The sequence below is a fragment of the Kwoniella europaea genome, chromosome 2 (genome assembly GCF_036810445.1).
Source record: "Kwoniella europaea PYCC6329 chromosome 2, complete sequence".
NCBI classification, from domain to species: domain Eukaryota; kingdom Fungi; phylum Basidiomycota; class Tremellomycetes; order Tremellales; family Cryptococcaceae; genus Kwoniella; species Kwoniella europaea.
The window spans coordinates 2,176,242-2,202,486 of NC_089488.1; the positions used below are offsets into that span (position 1 = coordinate 2,176,242).

Here is a 26,245-nt window from a genome sequence, read left to right on the forward strand (position 1 = left end):
GCTTGCTGATGGTTGTAGCAATCGAAGGATGATTGCACCGTGCTATACTCGTAATCGTCCTCTGCGGTATAATCGCAGTGCGTATCCATTCGGTGCAATGAAGAGACGCTATAAGTCGGCATGGTACTTTGCGTCGCGTACATTCCGTGCATCAGCGCTTGGATCCTTATCTTCTCCATCACCAGTTCTCAACATATCTATTCTCATCAGAGAAAAGAGGTGGTTGTATTTCCAGTAGGTAAGAGGCGACCGAAAGAGAAGAAGACAAGAGAGAGAGGTGGGTTTATTCTTGGCACGGGGTTCCGGACCTTTGTTATTACTGGAAAAAGATCTTCCTCTCTGATCACGCTTGGACCGACTAACCCGTAAATATAAATAATCCCAGGAACCGAAAATACTCATCCTTTCAGGGTCCAGATGTATCCATTCTTTTCGATGCAGGTCTTGGCATTTTTCGTTTAGACATCCATGTTTCCATTTATAACCACTTTCCACTATCCCAGGTCAACAAAAGATCCTTCAAATACAGGACATGACTACGATGCATCATCTATGTTGTAGCCCTCCTTCCGATTAACATCTACCTAGCCTGCTGCATAAATCTATATAACATCAAATCAACAAGTTGAGACGCGCTGTCGAGTGATCAAAGAGACGGTAACATCAGGTATCGATAGGTAAATCAAAAGCCAAGACGAAAGGAGGATCCGATACACCCAAGAGGAGAGTAAGCGTAACGCCAAGAGATTATTGGATCAAATAGGATCACCTCACCTTTTCAATCCGCATCCCGTCCCTCTTGTTATAAACCATATACAACACAATACAGGAGAACAACTCTCTATCCCATCTCATTCAGTACTCCATAATATAACATCCATCTATCATTCTTACGGAGACATCCAATTTAGTCACTACCATTCACGATGACAACAGCAGGACCCTCATCATTCTCAAGACACTCTCCTCATCCTCATCCAACCCAATCACCATACCATCAACATCAACATCGACATCATCCTTACGCCCCACCAGCCCCTCCTGCCAATGGCGTCACGAAGAGCAACAATACCCCTTCATCTTCCACCTCACGACACTATGCTCGATCATCCCCTAATGGCGGTGAACTACCACCTTCCCCACCTAGATCAAGGAGAGATGCAAGTGAAACTCCCAGTATAGGTTTGGGCGTGGCTTTTGGTGGGTCGGCAGGTGGCAAATGGTGGGATGAAGAATTGGTATGTCAGAAGTTCGATTTCAATCGAAATATAGAGAGCCAAGCTGACTTTTCCAAACGAAATGTAGCCACCACCACCAGCATCTTTATCCAGTATACTCGACTCGTTCCGAAAATCAGGTGAAGGCGATAGAGAGTTACTGTTATCCATACTCGGAGCGAAGAAAGCAGAGGAAGAGGTGAGTTACACCATCTTCCATACATCCCCGCCAAAGAATCAATACTGATGTATCTGCTATATCTTCAGCGACTTACTGCCCTAATCCAAACCAGACTTACTGTCCTCCAAGCTCGTCTATCCCTGCATTCGGCTGCTGCGGCTCTACCACCTCAAATGACTGTCCCTCCCCCTAACGGATCTCCCTTACCACCCCCACCTTCTCAACTCGAACTCGATGGGTCTGGTCCCGTACCTCCCCATGTGGAACGTACACCTTCTCTCACATCTTCGAGAGGTGCAGGATCCACTTCAAGTGGTATGCCAAGTCCGCCACTCCCCCAGCAGACAGGGTATGTCCAACCTCCCCCACCAGCTGTAGGCCTCGGTGAGAAAGAGCCCTCGCAAACAACTGGAGGAAGAGGATACTGGCAATTACCTTCTTTGCAATCTTCCCTTCGAGTACCTTCATCTAGATCACCCAATTCACTTTCACCTGGGGGATTACCACTTGCTCCCATAAGGGAAGTACGAATTGATAATTCCGATAGATCAAGGAGGAATGGTGGTTCGTTGTCGCCTAAATCTACAAGCAGCGAGGGCAAGAGATCGTCTTCGGGTTTGGAAATGTTGTTGGATGCTGGGAGAGTCGTCAATGAAAGTGCTGAGAGGGATCAGTAAGGGCCATGAAGTAGGGGAAGTGGATATATACGTTGTATTTTAAATTGACGATCTTGTTTTGTTCTGTTTATTTTGGTTTATCTGATTTGTCTATAGTTGTTTATATATTCAACAGAATGAGGAATATACAATGTACATGATTGACTATTGCTTATATACAATGCTGGCAAAGTGCAATAAATCAGATTGACAAATTCAGTTCAGGACGCCTTCAAGTACCATCACAATCACTCGAAAAGATTTAGCAGATAATGTATTTAACCTGGACTATTATCCTTGATAGACAGCATAGCAGTATACAGAATCATCCCATTCATCAAACAGCTACTGCACAAGTCATCACACAAGCTAAGCGATATTAGATACATGTCATTACCCATATAATTCAGAATCCTGTCCTGCACCACCACTCCATCCATTCACAGTCCCAAATAATCCTTCCCACGATTTGGGCTGTTGGAGCTGGACATGATCATCTGACGAACCATCAAAAGTCAGCTGGATACCGATTCTGAGAGAGGGCGTCAATTCAACTTACCTATGCCCAGTAATCTCAGCACCACCTGAGCCAAGGACATTGCATCTCCTGAGTTATCGCCCTCTACACACCATGCTGTGATCGCTCCGTGGGGTATTGACGAGTCTTTCAAAGTTGATAGTAATCTACGTGTAAGACCGGCAGCAGGTAAGAAAGGTGGATAGACGGAACTACTTGATGATCCGGTGGTTGGGAAATCACTGTCGATATTCAGCTGAAGGGGTGGTAAGGTGTTTTCGAGGGTTTGTAAGGTTTTGTGTGACGAGGAAGAAGAGGAAGGGGGAAGGATACGTTGATGTGGTGTTCTGACGGTTCGTCATACTTTGTCAGCTCGACTCCGAAAGATGAGAATGTGCTATATAAGGTGAGTTGACTTACAATAATTGAGCATCATCTTGGTTCGCCGCATCCAAACTCGTAAGGATGAGTACCAATCCGAACGAGCTCGATGCGATGAACTGCCGTATCAATTCGACATGTTCATCTTTCTTGGTCTGTTCAATCCAGATGTATCTGGTCAGCTATCTTCTTTTTGGGTAAGAACGATTCCTCTAGAGCTGACCTTCAAAGTTGGTGATCGCTGCTGTATCACGTATAGTTCCGAACCTTCGTTCCCATACACTGCATCCACATCACTTCGTAAGCGTGTATGTTTTAGTATCCCTTACAGATGGTCATACCTTCCAATCCACCTGTTACTATCTCACCATCATCCCCTTTCCCAGAGAATGGAGCGACCGTATCACCCAGTCCTACGTATCCTATCCTCCTTAGTCCGAGGGACGTGATGAGTAAGTCGGATGTAAGTTGAGGGACGTTACCTAGTGACACTGCCGGCTACGACAATAACATCCGAGCGTCAGAATGAAATACACTCGATAGAGAAGAGGGAATGTACCAGGATCAACGTCGCATTGGAGAATGACTTTCGATCGAAATTTGCAACAGGGTAGAAAGTGGTCATCTTGGCTTGTCAAGTTGAATGTATGCATGAGAAGTCGAAGGTTGATAGATGACTACTCGTATCGAGATGAGGTTGACTTTTGAAAGTTGAAGGATAATCTGATGACGTGGAAGATATCACTTGCGAACGAACATTATTTTGATCTTTATTTTCGAAATAATTCAAACCATATCTGTAACAACGTTCAGACAGACAGTATACAATATACAGAGAGCATGAGAAGCACCAGGATGCGGACGATCACTAGTATACCTCTCATCCGAACGATTTTACCAAAATCAACGATATGTGAACGATGTCATTCGACATCGACCAGCTCGGAAATTCCAACGCCAGCAAGATTACGGTTTGCTCCCTCGCCTACGGGTCACTTACATCTCGGAGGTCTACGAACGGCTTTATTCAACCATTTACTAGCTAGGAAATGGAAGGGGAAGTGGCTGTTGAGGATAGAAGATACAGATAGGGTATGTCATACCATATACTAAGTACGATGTATAGTGTGTAAATACTGATATGGTATTTCCGAATTAGACTAGGTTCACGGAAGGTGCTGTAGATAGCTTGAGAGGGTCTTTGGAATGGGCTGGACTAGATTATGACGAAGGTCAGCTATGTAGCCATGACAGTTCACAGGAGTTAAGCTGATCGAGAATTGGTACAGGAGTCGGAATAGGCGGGAAGTACGGACCATATACTCAAGTGAGCTAGAACCTGCCATGTGTCCAGATTTAAGAGCTCACGATGGTGTTCAGTCGGAAAGGCTGGATATATATCATCATTATACCAAGGAACTCTTGTCAGTAAGTTCTGCACACAAATGCACCCGCTCGGTCTTATGCGTTGAAGTCGGGGTATACCAGAACGACCATTTCAGTACACTAGCTGATCCTATGATCGTTCTTTTTATTAGCGAAATGAAGCATACGAATGTTTCTGCTCGCCCAACGAACTGGAAGCTATCAAAGTATTGTTGAAGCAGCAAGGGATGAGACACAGCTACGATGGACGATGTAGGCATATTACAGATGAGGAGAAAGTGAGGAAGAAAAAAGCTGGGGCAAAATACGTTGTGCGATACAAAGTGAATATGAATTTCGCAATGAGTCCGAGATCGTTCCTTATATCCCCTTGTCCGACGAAAGCGACTATTATGATTCTATCATCTTACAAGAAATACTGATGATTTTCGTATCTCGCTCATTCGTAGTCCTCCTCCGAATCAATGGACATACCTCCCGATCTCATCTTCGGCGATAATCAGCCTTCAGCGCCTACAGCAGGATTCGATGATTTCGTGTTGATGAAATCTGATGGATGGCCTACATATCATTTGGCAAGTGTGGTAGATGATCATCTGATGGAAATCAGTCATGTTTTACGGGGTGAGGTGAGTGCCTTTGGCTGTAACGAAAACAGTTATGAGAATTCCAAAAAAATCCCCTATAATGCGATGTAGTTGTTTCGACTTGTATCCCTGATTGGAGATTGATATCTGTGGTGTTATAGGAATGGCTACCCTCTATACCCAAACATCATTCCCTTTACAAAGCATTCGGATGGACCCCACCGAAATTCGCTCATCTTCCTTTACTATGTAATCCGGATGGTACCAAGTTAAGTAAGAGAAAAGGAGATACGTTCGTAGAGCATTACATGGTAAGTACAAGACTACAAGACTCTGTTCCCATATCCGTATGAATCTCTCGACTACTTTCCCCTTTGTACTGTGTATACTTGGATATATGTATAGCTTATATACTGACTTGTGCTCTATTCGCAGAAACAAGGCTACGAACCCTCTGCTCTCTTAAATTTCCTAGCCTTGATGGGATGGGACTATCATTCAGCCCTATCATCCAAAACGACCCTAGATCCTCATATCCGTAACGATGGTCATTCGCTATACGAACTGTTCACGATGGATCAACTGATAGAAGCGTTCGATATTACGCATATTGCGCATAGGAAAGCGGCTGTGAATCAGTTAAAGTTGGATTTCCTGAATAAGATGACGTTGAGGAGAATGGCTGGTAGATTAGGCAATGATGGAGTGATGGTGAATAGTGGGAAAATCTCTCATGACAATGGGAATGAAGGTGAAAGAGAGGGTTTGATTAGGAGGTTTCAGCAGGGATTGAGGGATGAGAAAGTTTTGAAGGGATGGTAAGTGTATTGTATATATATATATATATATATATATATATATACATATATATTCGACCTTTGGACTCCCATTGCATGAGGTGCGGTAGCTTATCATTTGTTTTTCGGGATGCTAGCGAATTGGTGGAGGATGTACAGTATGTCGAAAAAGTATTCGATGCTGAATTAGTGAGTATTACCATTCTCTGACTATCGAATCACATATATATCTTAAACATATTGGTTGAAGCTATGAAAGCTAATGCGTTTCAACCGTTCATTAGCCCCGTACCACCATCCTCACCGAGATGCCTATGCATTCGATATTCTATTTCCTACCTCCCACATATACATGCCACGAATCACAGTCGATGTTGAAAGATCTCACATCGAGGATATACTGTGAGTGAACGTTTCCACCCACCCACTAATTCTATCACTGAATAAGTTGTTGATAACTCATTGTTTTTTACGCTCGTACAATGGATAATAGGTCAATATGTATCCTTGTTCGCAGATACACTCCAACAATCCGCCAGTAGCAGTTCCTCTACAACACTGAACGAGGATTTAGTATGGGATGTGATTCATGGATTATTAGATCAATTGGGTATAGATAGGAAACCGAAATTGTTGGTTCCGATAAGACATGCTTTGACGGAGAGGAAAGTGAGTGAAGCCTTATATTTGTGTTCATATTCATATACCATACTGACGTTTGATCTTTGGGCGTGTTTATAGAAAGGACCTAGTATACCTGAATTGATAACGATCTTGGGATTAGACGAAACTTTATCAAGATTGAGGAGAGGTGTTGAATACGTCAGAGAATTCGATCAATCCAATAAACGGAAGCAAGATCAAGTAGAGTGAAAACGCATTGTTCATCAGTCAAATATTTGCACGACCCCAATCTGATCTGACATCCACTTTATCATTTGTATAATAATCACTCATGTATTTATCGAAATGCATCTCATCACCACTTGATACCCATTATATGCAAACTCATGACAAGCTGCATCATTTTCGCAAGAATCACGTAAACTGCATGAGTTCCCATCATATATATTTTGTTTTAATTCTGCCTAATATGCTATCATATCATATCAAACAGAAGGTAAAATCAAACAAAAGGCTACACCTAAATTCCAGAGCTTTTTTTCCACTTCAAACAACCTGAACAAAGCACGATACTACCTCTTCACTCCAACAAGACTTAGCAGCCCGCTTAAGCGTTGTAAGTGGAGGAAGAGACGTTACCGGAAGTAGCAGTCCATTTAACGTGAACATCTTCACCTTCTTTGAGGTGATCGTTACCGTATCCAGGAACGACTCGGAAAGTGTGAGCACCGAAGAAGTCTCGTTGAGCTTGGATAAGGTTGGCAGGGAGGGTTTCAGTCCTGTATCCATCGAAGAACGAAAGAGCAGTGGTGAAAGCGGGGATGGGGATACCCCAGAGGGTAGATTGAGCGATCACTCGTCTCCATCCTGGTTGAGCCTTGGCCAAGGCGTTCAAGAAGAAGGGGGAAACCAACAAGTTCTCCAATTCTGGGTTCTCTCGGTAGGCGGCAGTGATATCGGAAAGGAAAACGGATTTGATGATACATCCACCTCTCCACATAGCGGCGATACCGGCGTTGTTCAAGTGCCAGTTGTTGACCTTGGCGGCCTCTCTCATGAGCATGAATCCTTGAGCGTAAGAGATGATCTTGGAAGCGTAAAGAGCTTGCTCGAGGTCACTATACAATTTTATATATATCAGCTAGGCTACAGAATGAATTGGTCATGATAGATGGTAAACCCACTCGATGAATTGTTGCTTGTCACCTTGGAATGGTTGTCTCTCAGGAGCAGCGATGATCTTGGAAGCTCTTACTCGCTCGTCCTTGACGGCAGAGAGACATCGAGCGAACACGGCTTCACCGATAAGAGTTACGGGCATACCGTTGTCGAGAGCATCGATGGCAGTCCATTTACCGGTACCTTTTTGACCGGCTTTGTCGAGAATCTTTCGGACCATGGGGACACCGTCGGTATCGTTGAATTTGAGGATATCTTTGGTGATTTCGATGAGGAAAGAGTCGAGGACACCAGTGTTCCACTATAATCAGATAAAGGTCTCGTCAGTGACGGGCTGGTTATGGTAGTTGAAAAGGAAAAGGAAAAGAAAATCACCTTCTCGAAGATCTCAGCGATCTCAGCTTCGTCGAGGTCAAGACCTCTCTTGAGGATATCGTAAGCCTCGGCGATCAATTGCATATCTCCGTATTCAATACCGTTGTGGACCATCTTGACGTAATGTCCTGAACCGGTCTCACCAACCCAGTCACAACAAGGTTCACCTTGAGCTTGGGCAGCGGTTTTTTCTGGAAGACACCCCCACCATAATTTGGTCAGTTCACGAAACACTCATTTTTAAAGCAAGTTCACTTACGGAAGATTTCCTTGATGTGAGGCCAGGCGGCATCAGAACCACCAGGCATCAAAGAAGGACCATTTCTAGCACCTTCCTCACCACCGGAAACACCTGAACCAACGAACAAGAGACCCTTGGCTTCGAGTTCGTGGGTTCTTCGGATAGAATCGGGGTAGTGGGAGTTACCACCGTCAATGATGATATCACCCTTTTCGAGGTAAGGTTCAAGTTGAGCGATGAAATCGTCAACGGCTTGACCAGCCTTAACGAGAAAGATGATTCTTCTAGGTCTCTTGAGCTTGGAGCAGAGTTCTTGGATAGAGTGGGCACCGATGATGTTGGTTCCTATGATAAGGGGGTGAAACAACCAAATCAGTAAGAACACTCAAGATTTATCCTTTGAGCTATGTGAGTACTCACCCTTAGCCTCGTTGGCAAGGAAATGGTCGACCTTTGAGGTGGTTCTATACATCAAATTGGAATATTAGCAATATGTCCGATCGGAGGGAAACTGAGTCCGGACTTACCGGTTAAAAGCACAAACCTTGAATCCTTTGTCGTTCATGTTAAGGATCAAGTTTTGACCCTGTTATTTCGAGTGCGAAACATAGTGATGGATGCGAAGTCAAGAACAGTGAATGGAGGAAGTGATGGAATTGAACAAGTCAGTGACGTGTTCCGTGTTCGTCGAGTGTTACCGACTCAGGACGTACCATAACGGCCAAACCGATAAGACCAACGTCGGCGCTATCATGGAAAGAACAGTCAGCATGAATTCTTTGCAAAATATATAGCAGCTCATTTCGTATGCACACGAAATAATCGAGATAGGAGGAAGGTGTGATCGGGAATTGACGGCCGATTGGAAGACCAATTCTATCATCTTCCATCGCGACGATGTTCCCCTCCCAGCAGGAAGGAGAGCTGGACGGACACTCACAGATCAGAAGACATCTTTGATTACTTTGTTATGTAGGTACTTTTAGGTGAAGAGGGATAGGAATTCAAAAGATGGATGGATTTGTTTATGAGATAAAAGAGAGAGAAGAGAAAAAGATAGAACGGAAAAGAAAGGGAACGGCAGTACTACCGTGGATGGGATGGATACCTCATACTCTCTCAGAGTTCAGGGTCCAAGTCGACCTCCCAGTGGGTATGACGCCGTAAGTGGCACAACCACTCGATCCCCCCAAAAAACGCAAGCGGTGTTTTTTAGGATGGATTCATCACCGGGAGATCAGTTAGTGCATGTATAGAACAACGAATGCCGCTCATCCTCATCTGTACATCTCCTTATCATGGAGAATGTCAGCTTCATATTGCGTCGAGGCAAGTTGTACCAAGTGCAAGAACTCCTTCGCACAGGTTGTGAACTGGGATGGTCTCTAGGCCAAGATCTTGACTGATCGGAATGCCGGGCCGGCGGAGATAGGTAACGGGGAATGAGGTACAGCAAATACGAAATACGAATATCTTTGAAAGTCGTGCTTGACAAGTATAGAGGCCGTTTCATACCGTCAGAATAGCATTGCTGTAGTGGGTACATAGCGTAGGCGTGAGCTCCTCTGTAGTTGCAGGCAACAGACATGGAGGGGTAATGCATGATATCGACTAGAACGGTATTTTAACACTTTTTCATTACGATTATGCTGGGTGACAAGACGCAAAGTACACTACTACCACACTATACGGAAGATACAACATAAATGAAGAAACCGCAAACGGAAAGGTGGGGTTACCGATGCCAATCGTCCACTGATGTTTCTCTCTTTCCACATCCATGTCTCCTGTTCTGTCAAGTCATGGAATCACAAAGTTTCTAAGTCTATAATACCATCAATAATGATACAAAGTCAGCGGCAGCTATATGGCTCAACGGGAGACGTCCAAATGACATGAAAAGGACACCCACCTGATCCCAATCTTTGACAGCAGCATCGATCCATCCCCTAATATCATCCAAATTACCATCTTCGTTCATCTGATCTTGATCTTGATCTTGGTCTTCCGCTTCCTGGTTCTGGTTCTGGTTCTGTTCTTCCGCAATCTGATCTTGCTGTTGGGGTTGTTGAGAGTCTTCAACCAGAATCGTCTGGTCTCCAATTGAGGTCGACGGATCTTCCACTGATTGTTGTTTCTGTCGTTGCTCTTGAGTGACAGACACCTGATCCCCATTTCCCATGATTAAATCATTACCACCACTACCTTTATTGCGTTTCTCGTTCAATTTCTCTTCAACGACCATCCTCTGCTTGATCAAATTTTCAATTTCATTCTTGATATGATCAATAAGCGTATTTAAACTTTTCTCTTCAGCTTTTATACTTTGCAATTTACTATATTTATTGATTAATTCTTTTCTACTTTCTTTTATCGGATCAACTTCGATACCCGTCCCTTCTCCCACTTCTACTTCTCCTTCTTTGTCTTTGTCTTTCTGCTCCGATGACGGTGTAGGTGAATTGTAAATACCATTTTGGATATTTAACAATTTCATTTTCCTTTCCAGTAAAGTCAATTTGGATTGGTTTAGCTCGTTTGTCAACTTTGAGATATAGTTGTAATCTATACCTGTTCCATTTAATACTGTTGTCGTCGTCATCGATGATGTGGTAGGTATAGGTGAATATTGAGGGGGAGTGGGATCAGAGATTATCGTCGGTATGTTGAATTCGGGTGATTTGGAATTGGACGATAATTGTGATAATCTCGCTCGTAATTGGGCATTCTCATTCCGTAGAGAGCCAACTTGTTTCTCAAGATTGATTCTACGAGATAGAACCATTCATCAGTGTTTGGTACAGGAGATCATGAGAATATGACAAATTGGGGATCGATACTGACTGATCACCTTTCCGTTTGTTCCTACTTCTTTCAGCAGCCAACTTATTCTGCAATCTCTGTCTTTGTTTCTTGTCCTCTACTGACATCCCTTTGAGACTCATCGGTCCATGTCCTTGTCCTCTACCAGAGCCTTTCGGCTCATCTGGACCAGCGACAATCTCCTCCGACAGGATAGGTATTTGTATATCATCGTGTTCCTCCTCCTGCCCTTGCCCCGTCTCTTGTCCCGTCCCCTGCGCCATCTCTGAGGCTGGGTCTGCAGCGTGCTCCTCCATAATGACAAACGGGGTATCATCATGTTCATCATCCATTATCCCAACGGCAATTCCATGGGTATGTGAGTGTACATCCACACCATCCTCCACGTTCTGATTCTCGGAGTCATGGTGATTTAGGATAGTTGGGTTATCGAACTCTGCATCTACATCCACGTCCACACTGTTATTCGGATCTAGTATCGAATGATAATCCAATCTTGACATTGTGAAAAGGATAGTCGCGTTGAGAGGATGGGATGTGACGTGGGTTATAAGAGATTGAAGATTGTGAGGATGTTTTGCAGGGTAGGGGAATGATAATTGTCAACAAACCCACAAAAGGACACTGATGTGGTGTTATTTTTGCCCATCCCCCTTGTGTTACGTAATACTATATCTCACTGATCCCACCGGAAAGAATGACCGGATCGAGTGTTGAAGGTGGTGACGACATGGTCCAGCATATAGTAGTACCCATCATGAGGATATGATCACCCTAACATTCCTCAACCACTTTCTTCTTGCATATCCACACACTATTGTTTGAAAGGAAGATCGATAGGAACCGCAATAAAGTACAGACAAATTAAAATGGGAGTCACTGAAACCGATAAATCCGTTATCATCAACCACGAATCGGTGAGTGGTTCTGAAGGTTCTACACATCATTGATGTAGATTCACTGACAATGAGAATGGAAAATAGGGATCAAGCGCTGAGATCTAGTACGTCTTGTTAATTCTCAAGATTTATGGTCCACAATGAGGTAGACTGACAAGTCTCCCTCTATCACAGTCTCTACGGCGCTACGATAGTCTCATGGAAATCCGGTGGTAAAGAACGACTATTCGTCAGTGGTAAAGCTGCTTTGGACGGCAGCAAAGCTGTGAGCTGATTTTTCTGCTATGATGATCTAGAATTTCAGCTGACTTTCTCTCATGAACTAACAGATTCGAGGTGGTATACCAATCTGTTTCGTAGGTCGCCCCGTATCCTGATATATATCCTCGACCCTATCAATACTGATTTCTCCGATTTATCTTCATAGCCAATCTTCGGTCCACCACCATCCTCTCCTCCTGAATATGCCTCATTAGCCCAACATGGATTCGCCCGTAATCAAATTTGGAAATTTGAAAAGACCGTTATGGATCGATCCGAGGGAGTTTCACTTCGATTTACCGCACCTTTACCTCCAACTGAATTTCAACATAAATACAAGCTTGCCTATGTAGTCACATTATCTGAACATCAACTTTCGACCGATCTCCATATTGTCAACGAAGAGGAGTCCAAGGAATTTACATTCCAAGCTCTCTTACATACTTATTTGGCAATTCCCGATTCATCCAAAATCAAAATTTCGAATGTTCCACAAGGGACCACTTATGTTGATAAGATTTTGGGAGGGAAGAAAGTTGAAAGTGATGGAGTAGATATAGTCATTGATAAACCAATTGATAGGTCAGTTCACTCTGCTGGATCTGTCAAGGTATGCAAGCTGATCATTGTATTTTGGTCGATTACAGGGTTTACCACAAAGTAGCGAGTCAAGAAGTTCACGTGGATGATGGACTCGGAGGTGGATACAAAGTCAGATTCAGAGGATTCGAAGAGTAAATCCAAGCTCATACTTGACATTGAATGACAAGTCATCCGCAAGCCAAATAACTGATAATGAACGTTAATACTCTATTAGCTGTACTATCTGGAACCCTACCGAAGAGACCGGCAAGAAGATAGTCGACATGGAAGATAAAGGATGGGTGAGTCAGCTACCATGCAAGTGTAACGGAATGAGCTGAATGATAGTACGATAAATAGGAAAAATACATTTGTATCGAACCTGGGTACGCTCGTGAATTCAAATCTCTCGCTCCGGGAGAAGAATTCATAGGTCAGCAAGTCATTACTGCGCTCTGACGGGGAAATGAGAGCGAAGTAAGCAGCGATGATGATGTATCGATGAAGCGGGAGAACAAAGCACGCTTGTAATGTACATAGGAAGTGAAATATGCACACAGTATTTATTCATTTGTGTTAGGGTTGTATGCGAAGATATGTAGAGATCGCCTTGGAAGCTTCCAGAGACGTCATTACCGCATCACCACGTGGCAAGTTGGGCATCCGAGCAATTCAACCTTTCGACATTCCATGGATCGACACCGTTGCATGTGCAGTTGCAGTTGCAGTTATACATTCCATCTTGATATTGCATTCTGCAAACCATAACCCAAGGATAGAAACAGACACTCAATACAACTACAAGCAAAAGAGACATCAAAATGGCTCCTATCCACCCAGAGATCACTTACGCCGAGCGATGTAACGCTACCGAAGCTGAAAAGGTGAGTCAAGGAGTGCTCTAGCTCTATATTCCATAATATATGACCTACGGAGGACGAGAAATGGTCCCATGTATTGTAGACAAGAAGTGAGGGAGAGATTGCTAATGTCCAAATTTCGCTCTGATAGAACATCATCTACTTCACTATCAACGCACCTGATATTCAAGGTGAACCAAAGTTGGAAATCAAACCTACGGAAATTTCTTTCGCTGCTAAAGCTGGAGAGTGAGTTATGATGCCTTTCACTTTCGACTACTGCTGTCCATTCCATCCTCTATCTCCCCTTCTCTCTTCAATCCCCCTCGACCCACCTTCTCTCCCTTCCTCCTTATCCCTTTCCTCCTTCTTGCCTTCCTCCATCGGCTGTCCTTGCCCCTCTTTCCTCTGCTGCGTCTGCACTCTCCTTCTGGTCACATCCTCCGCCCCTACATATCTCACTTATCTTACTCTCTCTCCTCCTCCAGACCCCTCCCATCTCTCCCACTCTCTTCCCATTCTCGCCCCTGACTCTCCTCGCACCTCACCTACTGTCTTTATGTCCTTATCGACATCCTTCATTCCCCTGATGTTACTCATGCGAATTCGTAATCGTCCTTCAAATATCCATCGCTAACATGCTCTTCATTACAATTCAGCGCTGCCAAAGGTGTCCCCGAGAAAGAGTACGCATTCGACTTACAATTATACGACGAGATTATCCCAGAGGTGGGTCATTATGCAATTCAATCGTGATCTTACAATTTAACAGTAGTACTTATAACTGATGCTCGTTTTACGGGTTTGGTCAATATAGGAAACCAAAAAAGTCGTTACTTCCCGAGCTATCGTTTTAGTTCTCCGAAAGAAAACTCCCAAATCGGAGTACTGGCCTAGATTGACTAAAGAGAAGCCTAATAGAAATTGGGTAAAGACTGATTTCTCAAAAGTAAGTATATATACATATATACACATATGTAATGCTCTATCCATTATTTTCCTCTGTCTTGATGCGCTAACCGGTCTTTCTTGTTGTTTGGTATAGTGGGTTGATGAGGATGAACAAGAAGGTGCCGAAGAGTGAGTTTTAGGGGATCTCTTTGTTTTTGGTCAAATGATCATATGCTGATATCGCTTGTGATGTACAGCCCAACTGCCGGTATGGAAGATCAAATGGCTGGTATGGGAGGTATGGGCGGTATGGGTGGTGGTATGCCCGGTATGGGAGGTATGGGAGGAATGGACTTCGTAAGTGATTCTTAACTGACCGATGATCTTCTTTACATCGTGTGTCTTATATGCTGACTTGTCGTTTTTTACGTATAGTCTAAGATGATGGAACAAATGGGTGGAATGGGAGGTATGGGAGGTATGGGTGGAATGCCAGATTTCGGCGCGGGTGGTGATGATGAAGGTGATTCAGATGATGACCAAGTACCAGAAGAGGAGGAAGCTATTGAGGAAATCTCTACTGCTGGTGCGTCGGGTGATAAAGGAAAAGCAAAAGTATCTAGTGTGAGTGACTTTTTTTTCGGTCATACCTTCTCATCTGATCTTAGTCAGTGTTCAATTGTGCTGACTCTGCTGTTGCGATATCTTTTAGCTCGACGACGTTGAGTAAACGATAGATACGCATTGTGTTGTGGGAGGATGTCATACGAGAAATAGAGGAAGTTGAGTGGGGTATGATTTGTCCCATACAAAAGAACTCATAGGGAGATTCAAGCAGTGTAGTTCAGTAATTATTGATTATGCATATTCAATTAATGATAAAATATTCAAGCTAGCATTGTCATCTCTTATGGGACTGTATGAACCTGTTCGTGAATCAGAATTAGAATTACGGAACCGAGTACTTCTCGAACTGAACAGGATTAGTAAAGGGTATGGAGAAATGACCTTGATAGTTCCACGACTGAAATGCAACTCTAGGTGAAATTCAATATCTTTGAGATATAGTAAAGGGTCCTAAATGCATGATGGTATATATATGTCATACTATGGTAGTGATTGTTACTGTGATATCGTCTGCTGTGGTTGTGAGGGTGAGGTGGATGAAGGAGGAGGGGCGGGTGACCAGGGATGTTGCCATTTATGGGGTGTTGTGAGGACTCCGCCCTGTACAAAATATCAAACAAGATCAGCTATCGATTCTCGGGAAAATGGAATTGACTCTTCCGTGAACTTGTATGACTGGCGGAAGGGTCGGAATGACAGATATATGTGATATAATAGGATATCCAATGAAGTGGTATGGATGTGGATGAAACAACTGATTCCAATCCGTCAAATCCGTTAGCTATCAAATCTTCTACTCACCCTTTCCAAAAGCTTCACAACACTCCTAGTAGGTTCCGCCCCAACACCCAACCAATAATTTATCCTATCCACATTCCACTTGATCTCCTTCTCCTTCTTGATCAACCCTGCATCTTCAACGCCAAAAACATTCGCCTGAGGAGGAACGGCCACTCCCTTTCGTAATCTCGGTATTGGGTCGTATATCCCTAATGTCTCTAGTGGTTTACCTTCTCGAGGTCGTTTGGAGTTGATGGCTACGATGTGGTAGAGGGGGTTCTTTTTATACCCGTGTCGGGCTAGACGGATACGGACTGGCATGGTGGTGAATCTGCGTCGTCTGGAAGGCTAGGTTTAAATGTGCAGTTGGAGTCTGATGTTTCGGATAGGGAAAGGTTGGTCGAGGTCGCAGTCGTAGTACGGCTGAGAACTTGTATTGGATCGTTGAATAGCTGAAGATTGATAGATGTTTGATTTAGGTGTCAATGTATCACCGTCTTCGTATTTCATCGAAGTGCTCATCCCAACTTTTCCAAGCCAAAGGAGGTAGCATCCGAGTATCACTTGTCACTTACTTATGATATATTGCCACATCATTTCACATCGTCACGTGATCACGTTACGTCAACCCAATCGTGCCCCGCTTCGACCGTACCTACCCACCATCACCATTCATTCACCATCACTTACACTGGCATGTCCAACATTCCTCAACCTGCTCTTATGCTCTCTTCACCTTCCACATCTCCCTCTATCAGCTCATCAATCCAGAGAAGATAGCAGTAAACATGTCATCAAAACCTACCGGCCAGCTGAGCATACAGCTCTCAGGCTTGCTCGAAAAGGTACGTTCAACGTCCAACGCTCACCCATACCTCCACCATCCAGTCATCGTCGGTTGGTTGGCTGACATGGGCTGATCCTTCTGTACTTTCCAACAGATGAGGTCAACCGACTCGGACCACCGAGTAATGGCACTCATCGACCTCAACAAAGATCTCTCAAGGGTACTCTCTCCTATACCAGGGTCTTCCTCTGATCCTCGTCGAAGTTCAAGTATATCGTACACCGACGAAGGGACTGAGCTTACGTTGACGGATAACGTATTGAAGTTGTTATCTGATTCAAATGCAGAAGTCAAGTCATCCGCTGTATCTTGGTAAGTCTATCTCACTTCTTCAGTCGGCTATAGTTACCGTTGTTGTGGTGTTTTGGCTGATCGATTGTCGTAGTATCGCTTTGATGGTTCGAAAACCACGTCAGCAAGTACTAACGAATATAGTGAATTCCCTGCTGGATGGTGTGTCTTCGAACGATGAGGAGAGGAGAGATATTTCTTGTCTAGGTGAGATATCTGGTTTTATACGGCCTTCGATGAAAGCTCATTCTACGATCGTGTGTCTTATGTCAGCCCTCAAATCTGTTGTTCTTGAGATGCCAGTAGATGGGCAGCAAGCAGAAGCCAATGTGGAAAAGATCGTATCCCGAGTGTTTGCTTTATTCAAGGTGAGTCTTCATATATGACTCCTTACCTCTTCTCTTCATCACCCTCTTTCCCTTGCGCCTCTTCTATGTCTCAATCCCTTGCATCTCACATCAACAGCTGACTCTCCGGACGTTTTAGTCCGACATCAACCCTCAACTCGCTTCTGAACTTCTACAAACTCTAACAGACCTATTCATCCGATTCTCATATATACTCAGAAGCTCTGAGAAAATCCAGAATACATCAATCACCTCATTGTCAAATATTCTATCCTCCGCCAGACCTGCTATCAGAAAAAGAGCCATACCCACTGTATCTGCTCTTGTTTCTACCAATCCAGGATTATTCGATAATTCGCTGAAAAAGCAGATAGTAGATGGATTATCTCAGGGACCAGAAGCTGTCAGAGTCTGGTTAGGAGTCGTTGCCACGCTGGCTAGAGGTCAGAGTGTACATAAGATAGGAGCTTTGTTGGCGGAAGGAAAAGTGGGAGATACTGTATTGAAGCAGACTGAGAATCCGGAAGATACCGAGACTGTTGAAGCGGCTTTAGTGGTAAGCTCTCTCCAAGTCGTATGGCTGATCCCCCGTCAGCTGACAGATTTATGGAGGCGCTGGAAGTTCTCGTGCTGCGATGTCCTACTGAGATCGCGCCGTCGATACAGACAGTTGTCGAAAGAGCTTTGTCGCTGGTGAAATATGATCCTGTGAGTCGGACGTTGCGTTTCATAAGATCTCAGCTCATTGGATATCGCAGAACTACGTTGACCTCGACGATGACGACGTTGATATGGATGCTGAGGACGAAGACGAAGACGAGGATGACGAATTTGAAGAAGATGCGTGAGTGCATGCGAAATATCAGAAAACTCGACAATCAAGCTCACCAGACATATGTTTGTAGCTACTCTGATGATGAAGACGACTCATGGAAGATCCGACGATCTGCCGCTAAACTCCTTCTTGCGCTCATTGGTACTAGAAACGAACTTTTGGCAGACTTTTACAGTCACGCCGCCCCCGTTCTTATCTCCCGCTTCAACGAAAGAGAGGAAAGTGTGCGATTGGAGGTGCTTGCTGCGTTTGAGGTGTTGCTCAAGCAGACTGCTTCTGCACGTGCAGCTGAAGTAGTTTCGGGAGGTAGGAATAAGAGGAAGAGGAGTGAGGGTATGGATGAAGACTATGCTCCAGATGATAGGTGAGTCAATCTTTAATCCCCACACGGCGGCGCGAGCTGAAAGGACATCAGTGTGATATCATATCTCCGAGCGAGTCTTCCTCAGCTCTCTCGAGCTATTCTCAAACAGATTTCCTCCAAATCCGTTCAAACTCGTCAACAATGTTTCCTGCTTCTCCGAGAGATCTCGAAAGCGCTTGGCGGCGGCCTGGACGACTCCGCGAACTCTATTTGCGCTGCTGCTACCTCGGCTATTCGATCAGTTGACAGTTCGACATCCGCTTCGTTGGCCATTGCAGCTCTTTCTTTCCTGACTGCCTTCTTCGCAGACCATCCTGCAAGAGTATACGCGGATCATTTGGGTCAGCTGGTACCTGCTATCGTCCGATGCATGAAAGATAAGCTCCAGCGAATTAGCTTTGAAGCCTTCAACGCCGCTGCTAGTCTTGCACGAGCTGCTAGACCCAAGGGATCGACCTCACCTTTACCACCCAGCTTTACCCAACCCATTCAACAGATATTCGACGCTACTACCGAAATCCTGGCGGACAACAGCACAGACGCCGACGTCCGAGAAAAAGCTTTGGATACCCTTGGATACCTTTTAGTGCACGAGGGAGATAGTTTCACTTCGTCATACTCCATTTGTTTACCACTCATCACGTCTCGACTTGGCAACGAGAACACAGCTTCCACGGCTGTTCTCGTCATTGGTAAACTCGCTGAATCACCTTTACTTAAAGGCAAAGAGTTCGAGTCATGGTTACTCTCGGTCTTGCCCGAAGTGGTTGTGGCTTTACGACGAAGTAAAAGATCGACGACCAAGAACTCGGAATTCGCTTGTCTTTCCAATATTCTTTCCAGAGTTGGTACAGGTCTTCCGGCCCAAACCGCCATCGATCTTGTTGGTGAACTACTACCGTTCATTGAAACTCCTACAGCCCTGCAAGTAGTCTCCTTAGTCTTGAGCCAGCAACCCAACTGTCGAGAATCGGTGGATAGTCAATTATCACCTAAGATAATGCAAATTATCAAAACTCCATCGTCGAACCAGCACCTCGTGGACGCTTTGTCGAATTTCTTCGCCGCTTATGTAGATGGCGATCAGGATTGCGCGACGAGATTGGTACCTGCTTTAGTTGAGAACCTCGGTAAATCCCATCATCTCCCTGATGCCACTAAAGGAGGAACTTCAATCTATACCACCACTGCGAAGATCATTGGTACGGTTGTATCTCATTCTCAGAGGAATGCCGCTGGTGTTTTGGCTTTGTTCCAAAAGGTCATCAAGGTGAGCTATCATCTGTGTCTTGGATGTCGATTCAGAAAAGCTGACTAGGTATTCCATTTAGTCTTCCAAAGCTACTGAACCGGATGTATACCTCTCTTTGCTATGTATTGGGGAGATCGGTCGAATAACGTGAGTCAGCTCCCGACTGCGAGACACCGTGAAGCTGACCGACTCTTGATATAGTGACTTGTCAACGATACCTGATCTATTCGACAAGATTTTGAACTTCTTTAACAATGAGAGTGAGGAGGTCAGAAGTGCCGCTGCATTCGCTGCGGGTAAGTAACCCTGTACATCGCGACTCGATTGAAGCTTACACAACACCTAGGTAATCTTGCTGTTGGAGCACCCAAGGTGTTCTTACCAGCTATCATCAAGCATATCGAGACTGTTACCAGTGAAGCAACTAGATTGCTTCTCTTGCATTCGTTGAAAGAAGTGAGCTAGAAATTAACCGGAAGCCTTACGTGAACAAGCTCACTAACATGTCCTGGTTCGACAGGTTATCCTCCATTCTTCCGCTGCTCAGCTCGAACTTCTCGCCGATTCACTGTGGAAGCCGCTTTTCGCAGATGATGTCTCTACCAAAGAAGGTGAAATTGGTGATGACGGAATCAGAAATGTCAAAGCGGCTTGCATCGGTAAACTGACGACTACAGCTCCTGGGAAATTCTTACCTCAACTCCAGGTCAGTCTATGTGCTACTTCTCTGAAATCACTCAAGCTGATCTGACTTGAACAGGAGCTACTCCGATCGAGTCCCAAAAATCGAGCTATCGTAGCTGCAGCAGTCAGATATACATTTATCGACACTTCCTCCTCATACGATGAAATCATCGCTCCTATCATTGTGGAATTCTTGTCTCTAATGAAAGATTCAAACTTGGTGAGCTACCTGTGGAGTGACTCCGAACACTGCGCAACAGCTGACGATTAAACCTTTCAGATCGTTCGAAGATTGTCGCTTGCTTCGCTCAATTCTGCCATCCAACATAAACCACACTTGATCGTCGATAAACTCTATACCCTTCAACCACTGTTGTATCAGGAGACGTATGTTAAGAAAGAATTGCAAAGAGAAGTTCAAATGGGTCCATTCAAAGGTATGTCTTGAGATTCAGCTGAATAGTATACCTGAAAGCCCCTAAGCTGATATGCCCAATGATTTGTAGTGATCGAGGATGATGGGCTTGAAAATCGAAAGACAGCTTATGAAACGATGTATACTTTGGTGAGCTTTCCGATACGTCAACCCCTCAGGATATGTGAATCCGTTAGCTAATGCACAAACGTCGAATAGCTCGGAACATGCTTCTCCAAGATCGACTTACCCGCATTCACCGAACGCGTCATGGCTTCTTTGTCCGATGTCAACGAGGTGAAAGTATTAGGTTTGATGTTGTTACTGCGATTAGGTCAAATGTCACCCACGTCTGTCATACCTCGATTGGACGATGTGGTGGGTTCAATGAAGGTCATGATGAAAGATGTGGAAGTGAAAGATGATACGGTCAAACAGGATTTGGAGAGGAAAGGTGAGTGACAGAGGTGGATATTATCTAGGATATCCACACAGAAAGAAATGCGATTGTATGATATACTGATTGTTTTGTTTTGCTTTGTTCTGCTTCGCTTTGCCTTTTAGAGGAAATGCAACGATCGACTTTACGTACGGCCGTACCATTATATAAATTATCGAACCCTCAACAAGCACCTCAATTCCATTCTTTCGTAAGTGGTCTTTTGGCCACGGACAAATGGAGGGATTTCAAAGATTATCAGGCGTAGTGAGGATCCTTGAGTATTTATCATCATCAAGAGTAGCAAAGAAAGAGTGAGATTGATTGATTAGCTATAATGACGTTTCGAATTGTTCCATACGAGTAGATATCTCTCTCATCCATCCAAATATGCATTTTGTAATATATCCAAAGTCATCGTAGCATGAGAAGCTTCAATGCATTGTGTCTTGAGTCATAGCATGTCGAAATGAATCCGTTGAATGTACCAAAGCAAACCAAAAGAAGGAAGATAAAAGCGAACAGAATTATAAATATAACGTACGCGAGTCAGGAAGAGAATCAAATCCAAATCTAGCTCAATCCAAGGTTTGTGAGTGAGGTTAACATCTTATAACCACCTTCCAACCTGATTCCATTCCCTAACAGGCCCACTCCTCTCCAACCCCAAGGCAAATTCCCAACATTCCCTTGCTCTCGTATTCCTTCCCTGGGATTCACAGACTTTACCAAGGAGGTACCAAGCCTGTACCAAGTCCCAACCTTTTTCCTGCGTCAGGGAATTCAAGAGTATTTCAGCCAAATCCACTTGATGTGATTCAAGGTATATCTTGGATAGACCTATGATGGCTGATGAATGATCTGGTTTGATTAAGAGGGATTTAACGAATGATGATTCAGCTTGATTATCCGTTGGTTTACTTTCACCTTCTCCTTCGTTATCGTTGGTGGTCGTAGAGCTGGAAGGATTCTGTTTATTGATTACTTGATGATACATTCCCAACTGAACCCAAACATCTGGATTCTCAGGATCTAAAACTTCAGCTTCTTCGATAGCCACCAGACACTGCTCGAGTTTACCCCATCGTCTGAACGTCGCTGCAGACATCAACCAAAGATTCGACAGTATCCTAGATTCAGCGGGCGTACGACCATGTTCTTCCATAGTGGGCTGTTGGATAGGTGGAGGAGGAGGTAAGATCGTTCGAGAGGATGGTGCATAATTCCTGAAATGAGAATGAATAGCAGTAGGTGCTAATGATTGAGCTGCTGAAGCCGATCTCTCCTTAACGCCTTGCTGTTGAATCGTGGGTGAAGTAGATGATAATCTCCTTATACTACTTGGTCTGGACACAGGTGCGGAAACTGGCTGAGCTACACCTTGTACCTGAGCTTGTCTTTGACCAGGCACATGTAGATGTTTCTTTGACCGGACAGAGAGACTTCTCCTTCGGGACTTTTCGTCTTCCCCTTCACTGATTAGCGCACCGGTATTACTAGGTTGAGGAGTGGGAGTGGGTGAAGGGGAGGGTGAGGGTGACTGGACGGTTATGGGTGGTTTCTCAGAAATCGGCGGAGCAAGGGCAATGGCGTTCAGTTGAGTCTTCTCAATCATTGGGGTGGGGGGTTGAACTGGGTAATACAAACAAAGACGATCAGCCGAATATCCACAGACTATTGAACATAGATCAAATGTCACACTAACCAGATACAAGACCACCATCATTGACTCCAACACTGACAAAGCTTCCACCCAGATCTTCCACTTTCTCACCTTCCGTACCAGGCAGAGCAGTCAGACTACTAGAGCTTGCCACAGATTTCATCCCATTCGATTTCCCAAATCCAGACGAATATCCTAATTTCTTTCTGTTCTTCCCCGATCTAGCAGAGAAGAAAGCGAACAGTTCCTGCTGTTTCAACATCGCTAATTCTGGTCCTTGGATTTTCTCTATGATCACATTCAGGGTCATTCGAAGTCTGATAACATGTTCTAACCTTGCTGATTTACTCAATGGTGTCACTTTAGGTGGAGAAATGGATAAATGAGGGAAAGACCCATCTTTATTGATAAGGGAACTAGCCGTCGTACCGTCTCTGCGGCCAGTATTGGAAGATGGGTTGGTAGGTGTTGGAGCTTGTACCGCGAAATCCTTCGATTCAACTTCATTATCATCTACTAAATCCTCTTGACTCGATGAGATCTCTTCATCCGCTTCCCACACGCTTATTCCAGCTTCGCAAGCCTTGAGCGCACCTTCCCAATCCCTCCTAGCGGTCAACAATAACGCCAACAGGTGCCACGCTTGGACATTGGTAGGGTCCATCTCGAGTGACGAACGTATACTTTGAGTCGCAGCGTCGATCGATCGAGCTTCCGATTGACAATGAGCCAAATGATAGTAGCCGGAAGAAGAAGGGAAGAGATCGATAGCTGCCGTTAAGTGATTGATAGCTTGAGCTTGATACGTGGGTCGATCGATTGTGTCGGCGTTGTGCACTGCCAATCCCATTCTAACTATACCTTTAGCTTCTTCGATCCTAGCTTTCAACTCATCCGTTATACCAATTTCGATCCCCCCAGTCGTATTAAGAACATCGCCAGCTAAGACCACATATCTCCAAGCATCTTCGATCTCACCCAGGTCTCTCGCCAAGAGCCTCGTACCAGCTAAGAGAGTCTCGATGAATTGCTTATCACTATCAATCTCACTTTCAGCTCCCATATGGCCCTTTTGTTCTTCAGACGTATCAGAATCTTCCAATTGTTTCTGGATCTGTTCTGGAGAAGCTGCGTCTTCATTGGTAGGTCTTCGTTTGAGTTGTAAGGACACTTCAGGTTGTTGAGTCTCTCTCGCCTTCAGTACCAACTGGACATACAACTCAAATACCCTTCTCGCATCCAACGAATCTCCTATATCTGCTAGTAGGTGTGTGAGATGTCGGAGGATAGTTTGAGATTGGAATGTCAAAGTCATAGACCACCATAATACCGATATGACCTCTCTACCCAATTCAGCGGATTTACTGTATAAGCTAACAGCCAATTCGCTAAATTCAGTTACTGGGCGATTGATCGATCCTGCTCTGGGGAAGGAAGTGGTGGATTGTAGTAATGTACGTCCTTGATGGATGGTTTCGATCACTTCTTTGGACCACGACGCACGAGCAGATGTAGTCGATGGTACGATGGTGGAATAGAGGAGCGGTGATTCCGAAGGAGGTTGGCGAGGAGAAGGATAAGAGGATTCCAACGCTCTGAGGTAAAGGGACAGCATTCGTTGCCTCTGTATTGGGCGGAAGCTTGGAGGCCACGAAGAGCTGAAAGCGGAATACGTACGTAAGATCCGTAAAATATTTTGAGAGTCTTGAGTAGTTGGATGAGGCTGTCGAGCTGAGAGAGCAGCAGCACGTGTTAAGGCCGTAGATATCCAGCGATATACTTCGCGCTGGGGATCAAAAGTCGCTTTGGGTGATGTTTGGTTGGAGAGGTAAGTTGGTGTTGGTAAGTTGTATGAAGATAAGGATTGTAACAGGGGTATTGTAAGGAGGTAAGACTGTATGGATTTCTGATAATCTGGATTCTGTGCTAATTCATAGGACAGACCTGAGGGAATAGATATGTTAGAGCGGCATTCACCTGAGATAGAGATCGGTGACATACCTTGTAGACATCTTGCGCGTATCCTCTCCAAGACAGCAGAATCACCTTGTACCGCTCCAAATCGATTTTCACTATTCCAATCTATACCTTCATATATCTTCAGTGCACCCTCGTGAGATCCAAGAGCATGCAGATGATATGCCAAGATGAATTGTGCAGACTATATTGACGATATCAGCAAATACACGTTCGTGGAATGAACAAGGTAGCTCACAGTAGTCTCAGCTCTGGATAATTTCCCGCTTACTATCAGTCCCTCTAAGCTCTTGATACCCTCTCTGACTTCGTCTACACCCTCAGGACTGACCCCGTTCCACCACAAGTTCCCTTCCGCCCACCCTCTTGGATCATCCGTCTCATCACCATCTAAATCACCCGAACTGAGATAGCTCGCTTTAGACGAAGTTCCAACATCCGATGGACGTATCGTACTTGATCCACTTCCTGTGATCGAGGACGAAGAGGCATCTGGAATATCCAGAGAAGCTTTCTTACGATGTCGTAAGTGTGGGTGTGGGATATGTACGAAAGATGAGTGAGATCCTGTATTGGCTGTACCGGCCGAATCGTTGGATGAATTACTTGATCCTGGCGCTTCGTTAATTACGGATGAACCGGCTTGCGTAGAGGATACTGTGAGATAGCCCGAGGATGAGGTGGTAGAATGAGAGGTTGAGGAGAGGTACAATAGTGATATATCGCGGAGATGATGAATCAGTGAGGTATCTATATCGGGTTCAAGATTGTTAGCTGGATAGTCAAGCCTTCGATATCTGATTGATTTAGCTGCCAAGAGATATACACTGCATGGACATGTCTACTCACTACCACCGGTATGCTTCCCCCATTTTCTCACTAGTTCACCCCAGCTCAACTCAGTCTTGTTGGGTGCATGACCCGGATTTGATTCTGCCCAAGCACCTCGGAGTAAAGCGGCTGTGAGAGAGGTATTGTAATGGACCCCTTTCGGACCTGGTCCAGCGGCTGCTGAGGTCGACATGGTGATAGTTAGATGACAAGCACTCGTGAGGGGACGCTATGGGCCCTCGTGCTGCTGCTGATGCCTATACAGCTAGATGTGTAAAGATATGAATGAACCGATGGGTAGATGAGACGATGAGGGGACTGCGCGGACGGACTATGTACTCTATGATGATGCAAGTCAAGCTACTCGTAGAGCTTAAATTGCCAAGGGTTGATCGTTACGTAATACACATAGATCTCCATAATATACTAGCCAGGA

At 44.7% G+C, this 26,245-nt stretch overlaps 10 protein-coding genes across 10 annotated transcripts; 5 read left to right on the forward strand and 5 right to left on the reverse strand.

Moving 5' to 3' along the window:
* Positions 1-926: 926 nt before the first annotated feature.
* V865_007153 (uncharacterized protein) lies at positions 927-2,075 on the forward strand (the record flags this gene model as incomplete). Its single annotated transcript, XM_066230903.1, has 3 exons — positions 927-1,238; positions 1,306-1,416; positions 1,485-2,075. The coding sequence occupies 3 exons, from the start codon at positions 927-929 to the stop codon at positions 2,073-2,075; spliced, it is 1,014 nt and encodes a 337-aa protein (XP_066087000.1).
* Positions 2,076-2,447: 372 nt separating this feature from the next.
* V865_007154 (uncharacterized protein) lies at positions 2,448-3,577 on the reverse strand (the record flags this gene model as incomplete). The annotated part of the gene is made up of 6 exons (XM_066230904.1): positions 2,448-2,551; positions 2,614-2,918; positions 2,992-3,107; positions 3,176-3,234; positions 3,294-3,450; positions 3,512-3,577. 6 exons carry the CDS (start codon positions 3,575-3,577, stop codon positions 2,448-2,450), a joined length of 807 nt encoding a protein of 268 aa, XP_066087001.1.
* A 230-nt stretch (positions 3,578-3,807) lies between these two features.
* V865_007155 (glutamate-tRNA ligase) lies at positions 3,808-6,595 on the forward strand (the record flags this gene model as incomplete). The annotated part of the gene is made up of 12 exons (XM_066230905.1): positions 3,808-4,044; positions 4,112-4,184; positions 4,242-4,279; positions 4,333-4,380; positions 4,491-4,661; positions 4,788-4,967; positions 5,087-5,236; positions 5,361-5,743; positions 5,860-5,911; positions 6,007-6,124; positions 6,216-6,391; positions 6,464-6,595. The coding sequence occupies 12 exons, from the start codon at positions 3,808-3,810 to the stop codon at positions 6,593-6,595; spliced, it is 1,758 nt and encodes a 585-aa protein (XP_066087002.1).
* Positions 6,596-6,953: 358 nt separating this feature from the next.
* Positions 6,954-9,095, reverse strand: V865_007156 (6-phosphogluconate dehydrogenase, decarboxylating 1; the record flags this gene model as incomplete). The annotated part of the gene is made up of 8 exons (XM_066230906.1): positions 6,954-7,464; positions 7,531-7,826; positions 7,901-8,091; positions 8,160-8,486; positions 8,562-8,605; positions 8,669-8,727; positions 8,855-8,888; positions 9,082-9,095. The coding sequence occupies 8 exons, from the start codon at positions 9,093-9,095 to the stop codon at positions 6,954-6,956; spliced, it is 1,476 nt and encodes a 491-aa protein (XP_066087003.1).
* Positions 9,096-9,966: 871 nt separating this feature from the next.
* On the reverse strand, positions 9,967-11,467 carry V865_007157 (uncharacterized protein; the record flags this gene model as incomplete). The annotated part of the gene is made up of 2 exons (XM_066230907.1): positions 9,967-10,909; positions 10,986-11,467. The coding sequence occupies 2 exons, from the start codon at positions 11,465-11,467 to the stop codon at positions 9,967-9,969; spliced, it is 1,425 nt and encodes a 474-aa protein (XP_066087004.1).
* A 366-nt stretch (positions 11,468-11,833) lies between these two features.
* Positions 11,834-13,165, forward strand: V865_007158 (uncharacterized protein; the record flags this gene model as incomplete). Its single annotated transcript, XM_066230908.1, has 8 exons — positions 11,834-11,881; positions 11,948-11,967; positions 12,038-12,128; positions 12,193-12,219; positions 12,291-12,706; positions 12,772-12,858; positions 12,942-13,008; positions 13,067-13,165. 8 exons carry the CDS (start codon positions 11,834-11,836, stop codon positions 13,163-13,165), a joined length of 855 nt encoding a protein of 284 aa, XP_066087005.1.
* Positions 13,166-13,527: 362 nt separating this feature from the next.
* Positions 13,528-15,187, forward strand: V865_007159 (uncharacterized protein; the record flags this gene model as incomplete). Its single annotated transcript, XM_066230909.1, has 8 exons — positions 13,528-13,590; positions 13,718-13,815; positions 14,226-14,295; positions 14,384-14,515; positions 14,612-14,646; positions 14,715-14,814; positions 14,893-15,081; positions 15,170-15,187. 8 exons carry the CDS (start codon positions 13,528-13,530, stop codon positions 15,185-15,187), a joined length of 705 nt encoding a protein of 234 aa, XP_066087006.1.
* Positions 15,188-15,579: 392 nt separating this feature from the next.
* Positions 15,580-16,185, reverse strand: V865_007160 (ribosomal protein S16; the record flags this gene model as incomplete). Its single annotated transcript, XM_066230910.1, has 2 exons — positions 15,580-15,684; positions 15,886-16,185. 2 exons carry the CDS (start codon positions 16,183-16,185, stop codon positions 15,580-15,582), a joined length of 405 nt encoding a protein of 134 aa, XP_066087007.1.
* Positions 16,186-16,652: 467 nt separating this feature from the next.
* V865_007161 (uncharacterized protein) lies at positions 16,653-21,606 on the forward strand (the record flags this gene model as incomplete). Its single annotated transcript, XM_066230911.1, has 18 exons — positions 16,653-16,709; positions 16,806-17,023; positions 17,097-17,209; positions 17,276-17,370; positions 17,489-17,905; positions 17,962-18,057; positions 18,108-18,193; positions 18,255-18,548; positions 18,600-19,818; positions 19,880-19,947; positions 20,002-20,096; positions 20,147-20,256; positions 20,321-20,506; positions 20,561-20,704; positions 20,765-20,921; positions 20,991-21,049; positions 21,119-21,353; positions 21,464-21,606. The coding sequence occupies 18 exons, from the start codon at positions 16,653-16,655 to the stop codon at positions 21,604-21,606; spliced, it is 3,792 nt and encodes a 1,263-aa protein (XP_066087008.1).
* Positions 21,607-21,948: 342 nt separating this feature from the next.
* V865_007162 (uncharacterized protein) lies at positions 21,949-26,002 on the reverse strand (the record flags this gene model as incomplete). The annotated part of the gene is made up of 5 exons (XM_066230912.1): positions 21,949-22,970; positions 23,044-24,945; positions 25,003-25,162; positions 25,217-25,728; positions 25,828-26,002. The coding sequence occupies 5 exons, from the start codon at positions 26,000-26,002 to the stop codon at positions 21,949-21,951; spliced, it is 3,771 nt and encodes a 1,256-aa protein (XP_066087009.1).
* Positions 26,003-26,245: the final 243 nt, after the last annotated feature.